General features: G+C 47.7%; 3 protein-coding genes across 3 annotated transcripts in view; 1 reads left to right on the plus strand and 2 right to left on the minus strand.

The window, feature by feature from the left end:
- The window catches only part of LOC6493846 (putative phosphatidate phosphatase), a 54,623-nt gene that overhangs the window by 9,790 nt on the left and 27,036 nt on the right, over positions 1 to 17,797 (minus strand). The gene's annotated exons all lie outside the window — the stretch shown is intronic.
- Positions 2,432 to 4,788, plus strand: LOC6506104 (putative phosphatidate phosphatase). Its single transcript, XM_001958507.4, has one exon. The coding sequence runs from the start codon at positions 3,034 to 3,036 to the stop codon at positions 4,027 to 4,029; it is 996 nt and encodes a 331-aa protein (XP_001958543.1). The 5' UTR covers positions 2,432 to 3,033; the 3' UTR covers positions 4,030 to 4,788.
- Positions 6,425 to 13,982, minus strand: LOC6493843 (cilia- and flagella-associated protein 45). Its single transcript, XM_032454143.2, has one exon. It carries the CDS (start codon positions 9,460 to 9,462, stop codon positions 7,831 to 7,833), a length of 1,632 nt encoding a protein of 543 aa, XP_032310034.1. The 5' UTR covers positions 9,463 to 13,982; the 3' UTR covers positions 6,425 to 7,830.

Raw genomic sequence — 17,797 nt, forward strand, 5'->3', positions numbered from 1 at the left:
TTTGACGGTTCGTCTGCACAGGAAGTGCTTCTTAGGTTCGCAAATCCAGAGACTTGCCGAGTCAGACATTTTCGACCACTTCTGTCCGGGGACCGGGGCGTAGAGGTACAAGGCGTATAAATGGGTGCCTGTATGCAAATGAATGCGGTTGTGCAATCCATGGGCATCCGCTGGATCCGCGTATTTAATGAATTATGCCAATAATAAATTTGTACTGGAAGTTAGTAAAGCCACCGACAAATAAAACCAGAAACCTTACGAGCAGCCTTCCCACATGGTAGTTATGACGATAATGATCACTCGATGGCGATCATGAATACCCGTTTTTGACGCGTGCTGCGGTCGTTTTTGATACGATTTTGCACCGAGATGGTCGCTTTAGGGGCGTATCGGTTACTGTTCTCAGTTAACTGTGATTGACACAAAGCTGGTACAAAGACCAACCCATATTGCAACACCAATAACTACATCCCAATATAGATCGTAAACAAAGTGACTTAAACCATATTTTGTTCTCAAGTGTCTATCCCTTTGTACATTTTCTTGCAATTTTGAAGTTGAACATTACCTTACAACACCTATTGGGGATAGATTAGACCGCTGTTTTCATACCCCTGGTGCATTTTCCATTGTCCAGCCAATTTAGAGCAATTTCCTTGCAGTACAACTCCGAAATTAGCATAAATTAACAGCAAATAGTTGCTGGCAAAGCAATTTCAATGTAAATCGAGCAGTTTGAAGTTTCCATAAAGAAGCCAGATTCGAAGTGCAAATACAAAGTGGCCATAAACTAACTCCACTTTATGCACTGCGGCCCAGGTCCGACTTCAGCTCGGACTCCAGATCGGAGTCCGCCCAGTGTGGCAGTCGCCTCCATCGCCACAGAGACTGCCACATGAGGCTGGGGACCGAGCAACGACCTACATCAACGCAAATGCCACAAAACAGAAACCGTCTTGAGTCACGTTGCAATGACCTACTCCAAAGGCGACCGCAGGCGTTTGGTGGAGCTCCTCCGTCCTCTGTCCCCCTCCGTCGTCGCCCGCCCCTCTGCATCCATCTCGTCCGCCTGGCAAATGCATTTCGAGGGACTCGAAAGCCACTCTTTCATTATGCGCAAATGCCAACTCGCAAGCAAACAAGCCTAAACAAACTGAGCAAAGCAAACCTTGAAACAATTCAATAGTTTCATTATTAGCAACGTTCGTGCGATTCCCGCCAAACAAAGGGGGTGCGCCGAAAGGATGTTCACTGTACTTACACGTAAATTGATTTATGTTGCGAAGTCAATTGACTTTTACATGAAAGACATATGCTTTCGCTAAAGAGTTTTCCAAGTATTTTCCGCAGGTGGATTTAAATATGCATTTTTTTGATCCTATAGTGATCTTTATTTTAGATTCAGTTTTAGTTTTGTAGTATATACATACTAAATGAACCCCGTCTAGTCGTCAAAGATATATCCGCTCCAGCTCCTACGCAAATACCCAAAATATTTCAACTGGCATGGGCTTAAGTTAATACCATACCGGTTCAACTTTTTTATGATTAATTAATTAATCAAAGTAGCCTGCAATTGTAATAGTGTAGTGCAATATTAACAAGAAAGGATGGGCGGAGCCGAAGTTTATATACCCTTGCGGTTAAGTAGCATTTTAAATTATTAGATATTAGATATATTAGATACTCAATCAATTTTCAAAAATAAAAACAAATTTTTTAAATGTACCTCACTGTATTAACTTCTTACATTATATATTTGATGTTGCGTCATTTCCGATTGTTATCGGTTAGATGACAGCTATAGGATATAGTCGACAGGATATAGTTACGAAATGTTGTACATCAGTTTGCCTAAAATTAAATATAAAGCCCTGTAAAAGCACCTCCTTCTAGCTAAAAAAAGTTTTTAAAAATACCACTAAAGTTTTACCGACCGGTCCCGATCGATCCCAACCGAGGTGATCCTGATCTCCTGATGTCTTCCTTACTGCGTTGCGCACTTTTGACAAACATTATAATACCCATTGCAAGGGTATACAAATAAATTATGTCTAGAAAGTATATTTAATAATTTGTTGTTAAATAATAAAATATAATAAATATAAGAAATATCATGACGAATTTGTTACATCAAATGTGTCTCATTCGGGAAGATTGTAGGAAGATATTGAGAGTTATATATTTTGCCCAAAAGTTTGCTATGCGTTGAGCACATTTCAAATGGTAAATACTAGCTCTTGAATGGTCAAATTAAAAAAAAAAATGTATTAGATAAGAAGACTTGAACTTTTTCCGAGTGTACGTTCGACCGAGCTAAGAAGAGCGCGTTCGTGATAAGGAGTACAAGCACCATTGAAATAAAATATCAATGCGAAATTTACACAGTACTGGGAACCTTCAGAGCTGAGACCCAGCTCTTTTTAGTTGTTGTGTCTGTTTAGATTCGATCTGAAGACCGTAGACCGTAGACCATAGCAGTGGAACCACCAACACAACCACCGGCTAAGAGGCAAAAGCCTGCAGTATCTTGCTGCTATAGCGCACTACTGGTAATCGTTCCGATCGACGAAGTGCAGTCCCCGTCGAAGTCACAGACACCGTCACCAGCGAACGAGTCACATTCGTCGCGATTCAAACAAAACGTCAGCGCGGACCAGAGCGGCTCATAGACATCGAACGGAGTGCGATCGTAGCGGTTCGTTCGTGGTTCGGCTCGCGACTGGCAAGTCGCTCAGGGTTTCCGAAATTTTGCAAGGGTCGAGCCGGTCGGCTAGAAAACATCCTTGCCCCGGGAATATTTACCTAGTCGCAAGCGAAAAAAAGCCCAAGGTGCGCAGACCCATACAGAGCGGAATGTGCCTTTATCAAAATCTCGACGAACGAGTAAGTGCGCAATTTGTGAACACAGCCGAAAATAACAAAATGTGAATGGGCGAGAACGGGGCGTAAAACTAGACTGATATCCGCCGAGTCGGAAACGGGGCCCTACGGGGCAAGTGACTGAACCCGCCTGATAGCAGAAAGCCCAAAATGAACACCTTCAAGCGCGGATTCTTCTGCTCGGACCTGAGCATCCGATACCCGTACCGGGAGTGCACCATCACGGTTCCGATGCTGCTGCTGATGATGCTCCTGCTGCCGATGCTCTTCCTAGCCGTGGCGGAGATCATGCGCATTTGCAAGCGATTCCGCACCCGGCTTTACCTGCGCAACCTGTGGCGTGCCGAGGCCACCTTTAGCTTCGGCTTCATCGCCACCTACCTGACCACGGAGCTGGCGAAGCATGCAGTAGGGCGGCTGCGACCCCACTTCTTCCACGCCTGCCAGCCGCGCCTGGACGACGGCAGCAGCTGCGCGGACGCCCACAACGTAGACCTGTACGTAGAGCAGTTCCACTGCTCCAACCGCGACCTCTCCGCTCTCCAGATCCGGGAGTTACACGTCAGCTTCCCCAGCGCCCATAGCAGCCTCAGCTTCTACTCGATGTTCCTGCTTGCTCTGTATGTGGACGGGGCATGGCGCGGCCGGGGCGGAGTGCGAGTGCTTCGCCACCTGCTGCAATTTGTGCTTCTGATGGCAGCGCTATGCGTGTCTCTCAGCCGGGTAGCCGACTATTGGCACCACTGGAGCGACGTTTTGGCCGGTGCCCTGCTGGGCGTCGCTTATGCCACCATAACGGCTGTATACGTGGGTGACCTGCTTCGCCGACGACACCGCACAAGGCAGTCAGCGCTCGGTTTTAGCCACCACCTGCACCACCACCACCACCAGCTAATGGCGGACAAGAACGCCGGCGCCTCGGCCAAGGTGCACTTCCTGGGAGCAAACGCCACCTCGATGACCACCAGCACTCCTTTGGACGACCTTCACAGCCGGGACTCGGAGGCGGAAGATTCCAACGCGTCCGACCATTCCCATGACTCCCGGGACTCCCGTGACGGGGATGAGGACGATGACGACGTCGACATGTACAAGCTGCCCGCGTCCCGGCCACCTTCCCAGAGCGATCTCTCCCACGTCGTGTGAGGCAGCTGGAATAATGGCTTAGGCGGGATCGACTGAGGGGCTTATCGGCCTGCCGGCTGCTATTTCGACTATTTTTCCATTTAGAAATCGAAGCAAACAGAAAAATGTGATAAGCGAGAGGCACACTCTCTACCTGGTACTGCTCTCCCCTCCCCACCCGGCGATTTACGAAATGCAATGCGAGAGGTTGTGCAACGTCCGCGGCTCAGTTGGATCGCTCGGACACCACCACAGTGGGCTAATCACGGAATCCGTCTTCGAAAAGCGTTTTTGGCCCCACACCCACGGCTGGGTACCTGCGGGCCACAGGAGGCCCACCAGGCGCTGTATATGGGCGGTATCGCTACTGGTATCCGTTTGCACCCTCGCCGCCCGCCACCCGCTGTCCCCCGCTTTTTGTTTGTAAACAATGGCGCTGTCACGTCGCACGCTTTTGAAGTGGGCAGCTCGCCAACGTAAAGCGTTGCCTCAAATCAGCTGCGACAATCTCTTAGCAGTGATGCCGACTGCCAACTGGACAGTCCGTCCGACTGTCGACCGTTCGGCGGCTGCTCAGTTTTCTGTTACTGGCAGATAGGGGATTGCACCAACCAATGCTGGAACGCACACGAGGATTCCTGCGAGGCGCGAGATTTATGAACAAATCAATTATGTCGTGTCTATTATTATTATTGGTTTTATGTTAATAATGTTTGGTTACCGACAGATTTTGAGGCTTAATCCAAGTGTTTGCTTAATAAATATTTGTTGTCCAAGTGATTTAAAAGGTGGAATTTTTTCAAGTTTTGCGGCTTGGCATTCCATATACACCTCCCTGCGCCTCCGCCCACGCCGACGCCGACATTCCCAGGAACGAGAAACTTTATCGAGTTTATAGAAACCTTAATACATAAACAAAGGCCTGATAAGGGGAACGCCTATCTGATAGATAGGCAGATAAATAAATGTGTAATGGTAGTCATAATACCACCTTAACGCATTCCTGGTCGCAGAAAACCAAATAAACATTCCTGGGATTGACTAATTGTATGTGTCTCAAGCGTGTCCGTATCTAATCGCAGCTATAAATTTCATAATCGCAGAAATGGTTCCACACTCTTCGAAGATTCGAACAGCTTAATTGATAAGACAGGCATTCCGAGATATTGGCGCCAGTTAAACTTCTTACACCTTTGGGAGGTGCGTGAACTGGTGGGCCTACTCAGGTGGACAAGACGGCCCAAGGCCATCAATCATACAGACCTAGCGACATCTTTATTCCTCAGTAGAGGACGCCTTATAAATTTTGCCTGAGCCTGCCAACACTTGAAGCCATCTTCTTGATCATCCCAACCGACCCAAAACAGGTTTAGCAGCATTATTTCATTAGGTAGATGCTACCCATCCAACATAATTGATTTGCCCGTCCTAATTATACCCAAATTAGTCTATTTATAAGCCGCTATTTTTGCGCTCAATCTGTCAACGCGAGGCTTTCTGTCAGTGACCTCCAGAAATCCGATTCGCAGATGGAAATTTCCTGAGGAGCAATCAAGCGACTTCCTCAATTATATTGATTTTCAATTTTTCGGCCCGACCCCGCCCCACCTCAGAAGCATTTATATGCAAATGAGGACGCGATTGATGCCTTGAATTTAGGGCCCAATTGAGTCCCATTACCCAGTCACCTAGATATGCAGAGGATACAAATTTGCAAGAGCAGATACAGATACGATATCCACTCAGACAATTCGTCTGGAATCTGGAATACTCGTAAGATGGGGAAGGGAGGTATCTTGCGGCAGCGGCAGATAAAGCAGACCGCAACTACAAAAGAAAAGCCATTGAAATAAAACGCAAAACTAAAGCCCGCAATTTATTTTTAAGTACACATATCGAAGATGCCGACCGGCCCCCGAACGAAGCCCAAGGAAACAATCCAACCGAACTGAAGCGAAGCGAGAGAAGAAATCACTTTGCTAATACAAAACAATTGTGTGCAATCTTGCAGATACGTTTCGATGGGGCGGGGCAGGTGGGAGGGCTTGGGCGGAATGCAGTGCTCTGTAAGGTATCTGCGTCTTACTTTTTTCAATTATAAGGTATTTTTTGGCTTTTTACCTTTTCCATAGCACGAAATTTATAAATGCCAAAGATGCTGCACAGGCACAGTGGGCTACTTCACAAGCTCTTTTACATTTTGGAAAATGAAATATTTGCTTGTTTTAGGAATCTCCCACTCAAAATAATTGATAATATATATTTTAAGACACGCTTCAACAAAGGACAAATTTTATGGATAGATACGGGAATTAAATAGCTTGATACTTAATAGCCTGATATTAAAAATACACATGTATTAACTTGTTTATAATGATTTGAATATATACTTAAAACAATAAAGTTTTTGTTTTCATAAAGTTATATTTATTTATTATAGCGTATTTTATATTATTTTATACAAAGAAACTTTTTAAAAGATGTTAATCTTAAAAAATTTGTTCGAGGATCCTTTTAATATTGAAATATTAATTAATAAATCAAAATTATGAAACTATTTTTGTTCATGTGTCCTGTAGGGTGCTTAGGTGACTGGCGCCCTTCTGAACCACTGTTCCAATACCCCTCTGCCCACAGTCACGCAGTCCCAGTGTAGCAGACTCCCTCGCACATGTGAACGTAGTTTGTCTCCGCTTCTCTATTGACATTTCCTCAAAAACTTTTCTCATCAATTCACGTCAGAGTGCGCGTGTGTGCTACTTGTAAATACGACAACGTTTATTGTTATTGGAATTATTACAGCCTTATGCGAGTGGCAGCAACGGGTGTCCCGTCGGCACTCCCCGGGCCTCCTAGGTAGTCATCACAATGGCTGGCAAGGAAAACCAGTTCCTCGCCCTGACTTTTCCTTGCCCGCAGATTGCTGGGCGGCTGGATGCTGAGTTGGGCGCTGGGGGCTGGGCAGGAGCTAGGGATGGGTGGCGGGGCATGTCTTTCGTATTTTTTGGCGTATGCGAAAATTTAACGAATCATGAAATACGATAATTGAACCATGCACAAGACTTCGTCGTTGCCGTTGCCGTTGCCGCTGTCGTTGTTGGTAGCGTCTTCAGCTTCAGCATCAACTTCGTCAGCTCCATTGTTTGCCTGTGTGCGCCGAGAATGTGTGTGGCATAATAAAATTTTATTGTAGCCAAAAGTTGGCTACCACTTTTTCCCTGGCTCTGAGGCCGTAGTTTTCCCCTCCTGCCACCACGGTAATTGTTTGTGGTGTGCGTCGCCCGCACTCCCATTTGCGCGCCCGCGGGGAAAGTGGGCCGGGTGGAGGCGGCGGATGCCAGCCGCCCACATAGTTGGAAATTAGCGAGGAGCATGGGTGGCCTTTTTTACCGCGAGCGCAACAATGTCGCCTCGTCATTATGACGGTTCTTTGATTTCTCTCGCCCGTTAGGTACTGCTCCCACTTCCTTGGCATACTTTGCGGCTGCGAAGAAATTTCTGTGAATCAAAACTAAGACAGACTTTTGGGTGAACACAAACTGGTTAATTGATTTGGAAACCCTGAAAGCGGAAATGATACGAGAATTTGGAAAAAGTCTAGGGAAAATCATTTATGAAAATAGAAAAACTATGTTCTGTTTTAAGAAGGCAATGTTGGTGTATTTTCAATTTGTGCGTGTATCTTTTCTGACGAAGGGCACAAGTCGAGTTCTTTTCAGATAAAATTATCGTTTATTGCGCATTTCTTTCAAAATTTGGTGCATATTGGGAGGATGAATTAGGAGATACATTGAATTAAAAGATATATTTAAATGAAAGCCATCAACGAATGCGGTTGCGGGTTCCCTGGATGCCCCTCAGCTGTTTCTCCACCTCCCGCAGATACTTCTCCGGCAGGCAGTTCTCCCGCATGGCTGCAATCTTGGCGCCAATCACTTGACGGATGTTGGAGTCGCGCTGCTTCTCCTGGTCGAGCCACTTCTGAACCCGCTCTGCCTCCAACTCGCTGAGGCGGCGGCGCTCGGCCTGTTTGTCGTTTATCTGCTGACGCAGGTCCTGTCGGTAGACCTGGCGCTGGGAGTCGCGCTGTCGGTCCAGGGCTTTCTGCTTTTCCTCTTCCTCGCGCATACGGTCCATCACCTTGCCGAACTCCTCTTCGGCGTGGGCTATTTCCAAGGCCAGGCGCTGCTTCATCTCTTGTGCCTGCTGAGCCCGTGACTCGAGCAGGTCCCTCTCCACTTCGCGCTTCGCAATGGCCGCCTCCTTCTCGCGCCTCCGGTACTCGCGCTCCACCCTGTCGCGATCCTTCAGATACTTGAGCTCATCGTTAGCCTGCCGCGTCTCTATGGCCTCGGCGGCCACTGTGAAGATCCGCTGCTGGCGCCGCTCGAACTCCTTTTTCGCCAGGCGCTGCATTTCCTTCAGCTGGCGCTCCTTCTCCTGCTTCTCGCGCATGTAGGCGGTGACGCGCAGCTCGGCCAGTCGCTCCTGCTCACTGAGCATGGTTTTGAACACGTTAGACATATTCCGAATGCGTTGCAGCTCTTCTCGGAAGCGCTGCTTGCGGAGATGGGCAAAGGCACGCTGCTGCTCCTCCTGTTCGCGCAGGAGCTCCGTGGCTCGGCGAATGTCCTTGGCCTCGTCGGCAACGCGTTTGGCCTCCAGGTAGCGCCGGTTCTCGCGCTCGTTCAGCTGCTGGCGGATCTCGTGGGCATAGCGGTTACGTTTCTCTGCCTCCAGCCGCTCCCGCTCGTCCTCGGCGGTCAGAGCTTGCTGGGCCCGTTCGTTGACCATGCGCGCCAGACGTTCGTCATCCTCCCGCAGCGCCTTAGCCAGCATATGCTTCTCCTGGATCTGCGCCTCGCGCACCGCCTTGCACTTGGCGTCGAGAATCATGCGGTTTATCTGCTTGACCTCCTCTTCCTGCTCCTGCCGAGCCAGGAACGCTCGACTCAGTACTGACCCCTTCTCCTCGAGCAGCTCGGCCAACTCAGTGCTGGCGCCTTCGTCATCGTCGGGTGCCGGTCCTCGCGCCTCGTCGATGGCCTTGAAGCGTCTGCGCGTCTCCTCCACCAGTTGCAGCTGCTGACGGTGCTTTTCTTCCTGCCGATCGATGTCCTGCAGCCTGTCGCTCACCGTGGCCACCTTCCCTTGGTCCTTCAGTCGGCGTAGCTCATTGGCCCGGAGGACTAGATGCTTGGTGCCCTGGTTACGCTTCCGTTCCCGTTCGTTGCGCTTCAGCTGTTTTTGGTCGTAGGCCGCGGATTGGTCGCAGGTCATTCTCTTGAAAGAGGCAAAAGCCATTGGCAGCGAAGTGGAGGGACGGAAGCCGCCGGCTGGAGGCCGGTAGGCCGCCGTTTGGGCTCGCGCCCGGGCCCTTAACTCTTGGCACTTCTGCTGCATCTGCGACTCGGCGCTGACAAAACGAACGTTCGAGGCAGAGAAGCAGGGCATTTTGGGAGCGAATTGATCTCGGTTATGCAATCTGGAAAACCTTAGAGAAAACTGAATTTAATGGCGTTGCAGAAACAGCCGTGGGGGCCGATTTTGTTTTGCCTAACAACCGATGGTTGCCTTAGCGTCCCACCTAAGTGAAGTTGCCTAGCTACCCCAAGCGATGGGCGAAACTATACGAAGAACACTTTGGATAACTAGCGGAAGCCGACAGTTGTGTGTATTGGGGACTGGAGCTCCACACCTTCGATCTCAATAGCACCCCCCAGAAGCGCCAGAAGCTTTTCTTTTGATTTGGTTGGGTCGCCTGCGCGCACCCTGCCGGTCCTTATCTCTCCTGCCCATTGGCCAAACATTTGGACCTCGGTCCCTCGTCCCCACAGAGCTTCAGAAATGCAACCAAGCATAAATTTCGGGACTCCGCCGCAGCCCCCGATGATTTATGCGCCTTACTTAAGGACAAAACGTCGCAAACACACCCGACCGGTCCCATCCGAAGTCCCTTCCGGAGCAGTGCAATGATGTGTGCGAATGTGGGAAAGAAGTCAGCAATTATGCGGCATAGAAAAGCAATAAGCTAACAAAATTCACACATTGTGGACGGAGTCAGAACTGGGCATTTGAGATATCAGGGGAGAAGGTCCGAACCCACTTTTCCGTTGCGGCAACATCCATCCATTCATCCGTCCATCCATCCACATGCGCCCCCAGCCCACTAGCCATCGAGGCGTGTTGGAAACTCTAAGCTGCAAAAGTTTACGGCCACACATACAAATTAACTTGACCAGAGCAACAGACAGAGTCCAGGGCCCCGCCCACATTGTCAAGCACATTCGTGAGTGGGAGGCCGTGAGGGAGGGAGAGGAGGAGAGAGGGAAAGGCTGGAGCGAGGGGAGCGTGCCGGAGCTGGGCTGGGCTGGGAAAGAAATCCAAACCCAAAGCCCAAACGAGTCCAAGCTATTTGTGCTGACTTTAATAAAAAGTTTTCCTTTTTTCACTGTTGCACACACAAAAAAACTTTCTCTTATGTGAAATGATTCCCTTCGACTGGGTCGGGCTCTTCTAGTTGGATGCATTGAGGCGTTAAAGTCAACTTAAGCTGGCCCGGATGGCACAAGTCTGGCGCCCGGTTTTCCCGCTGCTGGAAGTGCGTCGCCAGCCAGTTCGCAAATGTAAATTGACATTTTCGAGTGCACGATTGAGCAAATGAACGTTTTTTTCTACCTCCCCTCACCAAAAGAACCCCTCCTCTTCCGGCAGCCGGCCCCTGCCTACATCCTGGGGTAATGACAAGCAAGTTGTTGGATTAGCACGGTGAGCCGCCCAAGGAGATCGGACTTGCGAAGCGGAATCCCAGAATGTGGAAAGGTCATGCATGGGCTGCTTGATTATATGCAAAGCATTATTATCCGGGAATAGGACGCGGTGGAGGGGGCAGCTGGCCGGAGGACATCATTAGCATTCCTAAGTTCCAGCTCAGGCTTTAATTTATGCGCTCAAGTTTCGCTCCGACCAAGCTAAGTCCTCCACCGCAGGACGTCCATGTCGTTAATTAAACCCGATGTAAGACGGCCTATGACCAGGGATTAGATTGTGGGCAGCTTTGGATTGAGTTCTCACATGCTCCGGCCTGGATTCGAGCCCCTTTTTATCTTACCCCAGGCAGGTGAGTCCCCACACGGCAGCCCGAATCGCAACTTTAAGCGTCGTAAACTTCTTTGACTAAACTTCAGCTGAGAGACAAATGTTTCTTCTAAGGCAAATCCGGCAAAATCATCTGCCAAGGCGCAAAGCTCCCGGACCAGGAGTCCGGACGAAGTCGGAGTCGGCAGCTGAAATTGACAATTCTCCAGACTCCGCCGCAAAACTTTCTCCAATATGGATTCCGAGATTCTAGCCTCACGTTACGTATACGTAATATTGGCTGGCAGGACGTAGAGAGAAGTGTCACAGGAGAAGGACCGAAAGGAGATGCTGCTCTAAAAGCATGAGATTCTCAAATGCCTTTTGCCATATGATTCATTTAGAGTCCGCCAGGGAGTATTTTAGAAAGCTTCACACACATTCTCCCGCCTAGTGTTGACTTATTTGCATAATTTACATAGGAATGAGGAAGGTACCAGGCAGCCCTGCCCTGCCCCTATCTGGCTGCTTTTCTCGGGTGTCTGCAATATAGAAATTCTCCCTGACAGACATTCGATTTCCGGTTGCATTTTCATAAACATGCTCGGAAGAGATTTTTTCGAACTTTATATAAAATATTGATCCCCTGCCAGCTTTCAAGTTCAGCTTTTTTCCGCCCCAGCCACCGCCCTCCCACCAGCAGCCCGCAACCATTTCCCTCAGCTTACGGTCGACGACGTCTAAGGCCGGGGAGGTAAGATTCCACACTCCCATGCATGTCAGAGTCCCCACATGGCCCGGACTTGCTCGGGTTTCGGTCTTGCGTGCTTCGTATTTTTATTTATTTGACAACATTTTTCGTAGCCGCACCGTTAAACTTATGCTCTGGTCAATTTTTTACTGTGAATTCCGGCATTTTGCATCTTTTCGCACATTTTCATTGCAAATTAATTCGGGCTTTGCCATATATTTTATGAGCAATCTTTTTGCAGGCCTCCGTTGATTTATGTGGGGCATATTTCTGGGCCAGAGCCGTGCTAACCCAAATCCCCTGATTGATTGATCCAAATGACATACAGAGTCTGCTCTGGATGGGTTTACTTACTGGCCGGCTGGAGCATTTGCCGCACAATGAAATCCAATCGAGAGTCTTCGCATTGAGCCAATTATTTTGCCCTCTTGTGTCACAGCGCCCGAAGCGGAGACGACTAATTAAAACGTCGAAGAACCGCTCAAAAGAAATATGATTTGACTTAATTCTGACTACTCCCTCTTCATTTACTTTCAATCAAGCACTTTGACCCAGATTCGATTATTCCGCCAAGGGAAGCTGTAGAGGGCTGCCTGGAATCGAACATCCCACTTGCTGCATACGGAATGGCAATATGAATTCACTCCCAGCCATACTTGAACATCGCTAGAGAATTCCTTTGCAAAGGCCATAAAAGTTCCATGGAATACAGTTTACTTATTTCCAAATCGAAACTGGTTCCTTCGACCCTCTCCGCGAAAGCCCAGGCAGCAAAAAATATAATTTATATTTAATCCAGCACACAAACAAGTCATTAAGAATATTTGGCAGGGACGAGCGAACCAGTTGGGATTGTCCAAGCCAAGGGGGCCTGGTGCCACTGGCGTATGTAAAATGGAATTTATGAAGACTGCAACAAAGAATTACGGCGGGGCCTTTGTCGAGAACAGAGCCCCGAATGCCAGATGCGCTTGGCGAATGTGGTCGGCCCTTGGCCTTATTTATGGCACCGATGATAAGATGTCAGGTTCACAGTGAGTCACTCGGTGCACCCGATCGTCGATTCGCAATTTGTCATTAATGCCTATGGACCGCAATAGTCTCGACTGGAACACTTGCTTTGGGCAACAAATAATGTTCTCTATTTAAATTCTCTACAGCGCCGCCGGCTGAATCAGCCTGAATTCTATTGAATCGATTTGAATTCATAACCACTCGACTTGGGCCTGTCCAGAGGGAAACCACATGCGTACGTGGACATGTCACGCCCCGGCGTCCAACTGACATTGGCGCCCCCCGAGGCTCCAAATCAGAATCTGAATCTGAATCCGATGACGACGGCGACGACGACGATCGCGATTGCAATGACGATTACGTGATGTTTTAATTAATTCTTGTTTGCTGATTTCAAACATTTCTGAGAGGAAGTCGAGCAAAGTATGTTAGCTTAGTCAGTATTTATGCAAATGGGTCTTAGCCTTAATTGGAAAGTCAATGAAGAAGCATGTTTACCCCTCGTAGTTCCAGGAATTTAAAAATCGACAATTTTGATAGAGTTTAATATTTTTCCCACTTAGAGAGTATTACAACAGCGTCTTCACCGTTTGCTGCAGGCTCGTAAAATCCCAGACTTAAAAATCAATAGAGCCAGCCAAAGCCAAGGGTAGGGCCAGTCGAAACGCCCTCCGACAACGTGAACGTTGGAAAATAAATTAAATACAAAATAACAGCAGTACATGTAAATAAAAGTGGGCAGTCAAGGGCTCTTGCAGGCCCACTCGATTCCCTCGACCCCCGAGTCCGAGCAGCTCCTGGGGTCCTGGGAGTCCGGGGTCTTTCCAACTTTCCGTGTCTAGTCGATGTCAGTGAAACATCAGCCGGCAGCCTAGAGTAAAGTAAGCTCTCAAGAAGTTGGCCATGAAAGTGTTTCTTAATTAAAAAATGCTTGCTACCCTAATTTGTTATTATTGTTACATTAATGAGATTCCACAATTAAATTAACGTTTTCAAAACCTATTAATCTTGCTCAAGTGTTTTCCGAAAATAAAATAAATTCATAAGGGAAATATGGAAGCTCTTCTTTAAGAAATGTTGAATATACCTTTTTGTTTAGCTATGTCACTATGGTCACATATGTATATAATGTAATTTTTTGCTTTCATTTTCATTCAAAATTGTAAAAATTGTTTGACCAAATAATTTGTTTTCGAGACTTTAATTTGGGTACATTAAATAGTTCACTTTCTAATTTCATATTTGGGTAGGGGTAGTTAGTAGTTTCCAAAATAGTATCCCTGACTAGTAACTAGTACCGAGTCTCAATAAACCGATGTTTATTTTCTTAGCGTGTATCCAGAGAAAAATTAAACTATCCTCCTGTGTTTCACAGGCAAAAACGGAGTTAGGGAACTGTTGTGGTATTTACTCTGAGTAGCCGCCTCGCAAACCCGTCTCCGCTTCCAGTCACTTGTTCCTAGGAGGTCATGCAAAATGCAAATCTTGTGTCCTTAAATGTGCTTCAAATTTAAATGGACATTTAAGGCGTGGCTCCTCTTGCTCCGGAACGAGTAAGGGGTCTCTCTATACAAACATACATACATATATGTAAGCGCAACATGCCTTTACATTACCGGAGAAGTTTTTGGAAAACGGACACGCCCACTCGGCAGTGGTCAGCCGTGGTCTTAGGATAAGCGACTATCCAGAACTCGTAAGCACAATTTATATTAAAGATCTGCCTATGTGTTTCTCGATCGATTAGATGAAAAGAATACTAGTTAAAATATAAACAAAGGGTTAGAAAAGAGGGGAATATATTAATGGGCATGTAAATATGCAATGGAAAGTTAATAACAATACTGGTGGAACCATTCTACAACTGAAAGCCAAAGGAAAGAGTACTCTCAGTCATATTTGCTTAAGATTCCAAAATGTGGTAAACAACGATCTTGGTCCATGATTAGCCCGGGGAATCGCAGCTTTTATTACCCCATTTATCGACTACAAGCCCACTGTGACAAGCCCTCCCTTTCGCTTTATTTTAAGTTTTAATTTATGCAAATTGTTGCTTTTTGTTATCCCTGCTGCTATTTTTGCACATGTGCTGGTCCTTCTGGGAGCCTCCCCCACTTGTTTGTGTTTGCTTTGGACGAATTTAAATTCTCTGTCAAGTCCACCCCAATCCCCCGGCCCGCTGCATCCCGGGCGCAGACAATCAATGCAGCCTCCACTCTTCAAGCTCGGCTCCGTGCGGTTCGATGCCATCGATAAGGATAATGGAAAATTTATTAGTTTAATTGAATTTCTAAGGCGGAAGTTTTACGTTTACGTAATGATATCGCCCCACACCCCGCATCCTTCTTCATGCCGGGACACAGGCTCCTTGCTTGTGACGTCCTTACGGGTGCAGCGGTTTGCTTACATTGTACTCCCAGCCCCCACACTTCCGCTGCGCCCCTCATGGTCGTGTGTACGTTGTCCTCGGTTTAGATGGGGTTTGTGTGGCATGATAAATTATTAATGAATGCATTCGCCTACCACTTTTTGTTCCTCTGCCTGGCAGCCCTGGGATGGCCACCAAATGGTATATGATTCGGCATTTTTGATCGCATTTTTTCTAAAAGCTAAAGAAACGTAGAAAAAGGCTTTAGCAGCCGAAGGGAAACAGGTATTTATAAATAATGTTAGAAACTTTTTAACGACTGAGGACTCATACTTTTTTCGGTTTGTAATTTTTTAGTTTATTACTAGAGGTTTATTATTAGAGGTTTTGTTTTTGAGCTAGAAAGGAATACAACTGTTTAATTGCCGTAGTCGGATATTTAAAACTTAAATGTAAAAGTAAAAATTGATTTTATTGATAAAAATAATTTATGTAAGCATTTTATGATTATGATTGGATTAGCCCATATGTTCGAGGATTTATACCAATTTATTTCAGTGAAGTTCCACTGCTTTTCTCATATCCGGTGGGCCAAAAATAGTCTGGAACCTATTCACTCGCCTAAGCCAGTTCCCCTAGATCGAGTCTTTAAAGTCATCGATTTAATCGTCTGGTGTAGGAACAGACGAAAACACCCAAAACCAAACGGATCTGAGACTGGAGGTGTGGCTGACAGTGGTTACGGGCGCGAGTGGCCTGATGGACGAGTGGCAACCAACGGAAAACACTTTGCAGAAAAAGCAACGAAAGCCAGCAAAGGCAGGGTTGTCTGAGTGACCTGAAGCGAGAATCCCGGCTGGAGAAGGGCACTGTGGCGGGGCAGCAAGGAGGGGGGCAGAAGGCAGCCGCGTGGCACGGAGAACGGTAGCCGGCCAGGTGGCAACCCCTTCGCTGCTCAAGTGGTCAAAAGTGGCGCCCCAGCGCAAATGGCTAAAGCCAAAATGATGAAAGTGCCGTGCCCCCTTCTACCTACCAACACACACCACCCACCCATCTTGGTCTCCCACCGCCAGGCGGTGTTGTTGTCGTCGATGTGGAGCGTACATCAAAGGTGCAAACGGCGCTTTAGGGCTGTGGATTGGTACTCCAAAGGACGGTGGGTGCTCCTGGTACGCCACTTTGCATAAATGACGGGGGAGCACAGGGGGGCCACTGAAAATAATAAACTAGGAGTACGCATGTGGGGGCTTCTCGGACCCGGGTTCGATGGAAGGAGCTCCTTTCGTGACCTTTGGGTGCCTTTTAATGTGGTTTGCCAGGCAGACACCCCTGCAATTTGCAATTAATCAGCAAACAGGCAAACACGACTCCGGCTCCGGTCCTGTTGCAAGTCCGCTGCAAGTCCAAACTGGATAGACAGGCGGGTAAATGCACAGATACTAGTGGCGATGCATTGATAGAAACGCAGTTGCAACCGGCTCATAAATTAACTCGGACTGCAGCCGTGGCAGCAAAGGGTTAATTTCGAAAATGCTTAATAGCCACCCCTTCTCGCAGACAGGTCCGACCTTTAATTTATTTCCCATTTGCCTGCTCGGATTCCACTGGCGTATAAAAGTCAATATGCCCCGCCAACTGCATTAGTGCAGATCCAAATGGTATCTTCCGAAGGCAGCTTTAAAACAATACTAGATTAAATGAGTTCTGCTCCATTCGCTCGAGAGGACACAATATTTTAAAAAAATAATAAATGACAATTTCATGGCGGAGCCTGGCTGGCAGTCCGCATGTGTGGGAGTTATCTACTTATAAGACACCACCAAAGCACTACAGAACCGGAGATCCACTGCCAGCCGACTGTGGCACATGTGCGGAATTTCGTTGCCAAAAGGCGAACCAAGAAAATAAGTCATTAAAATGCGGATTGCCAAAAGCGTTGAAGTGGATTTTTGCATGTTATTTGAGCGATGCGGCTCAGGCTGGTTCTCTAGACTTTAGAGTGAGTTAGGCCCCTGCTGCGGCCTGGTGTGTGGCGGGAGGTGGTCCCGTGACTGGGGTTCCCATATGACTGACAGGGTCTCCGGAGGAGCAGGCGGAGGAGCCACCAGACCAGCCGCTAAGCCCTGTGCCACTGACTCAGCAACCGCCTTCCACTTCAGCAGCAGGATTGTGATTGGAATTGGGCGGCACTGGGAGTGAGAGTCGAGTTGGGAGAAGTTGAGTGGATTTGAGTGGGGGTGTCCCTCTAACAGGCAACGAAGTATTTAATGATCCGTTTGGAGATTTTCCCCTACAGGCTGACTTGGTTCACTCCCAGGGTCCTGCAGCCTCTCATAAGACCGATAAACACGTTAACTGCTCTACGGCTAGTACCTGGCCACTATCTAGGCATCTACAGTATGAGACGCATAATTCCCCATATAAGTCTCATAAGCAACCGGTTTCCAGTCTTATTTGGGCAGATTTTCCCGGGTTAGAGCTTCACACGCCAGCTCCGCAAAGAACCCCTTAAATGCCAATTAATTTTGGGGAATCGCAAACTGTCAAAGTGGTATTCGGACTCCTGATTCAAGCTGTCC

This window comes from Drosophila ananassae, chromosome 2R, assembly GCF_017639315.1.
Source record: "Drosophila ananassae strain 14024-0371.13 chromosome 2R, ASM1763931v2, whole genome shotgun sequence".
Classification (NCBI taxonomy): Eukaryota; Metazoa; Arthropoda; class Insecta; order Diptera; family Drosophilidae; genus Drosophila; species Drosophila ananassae.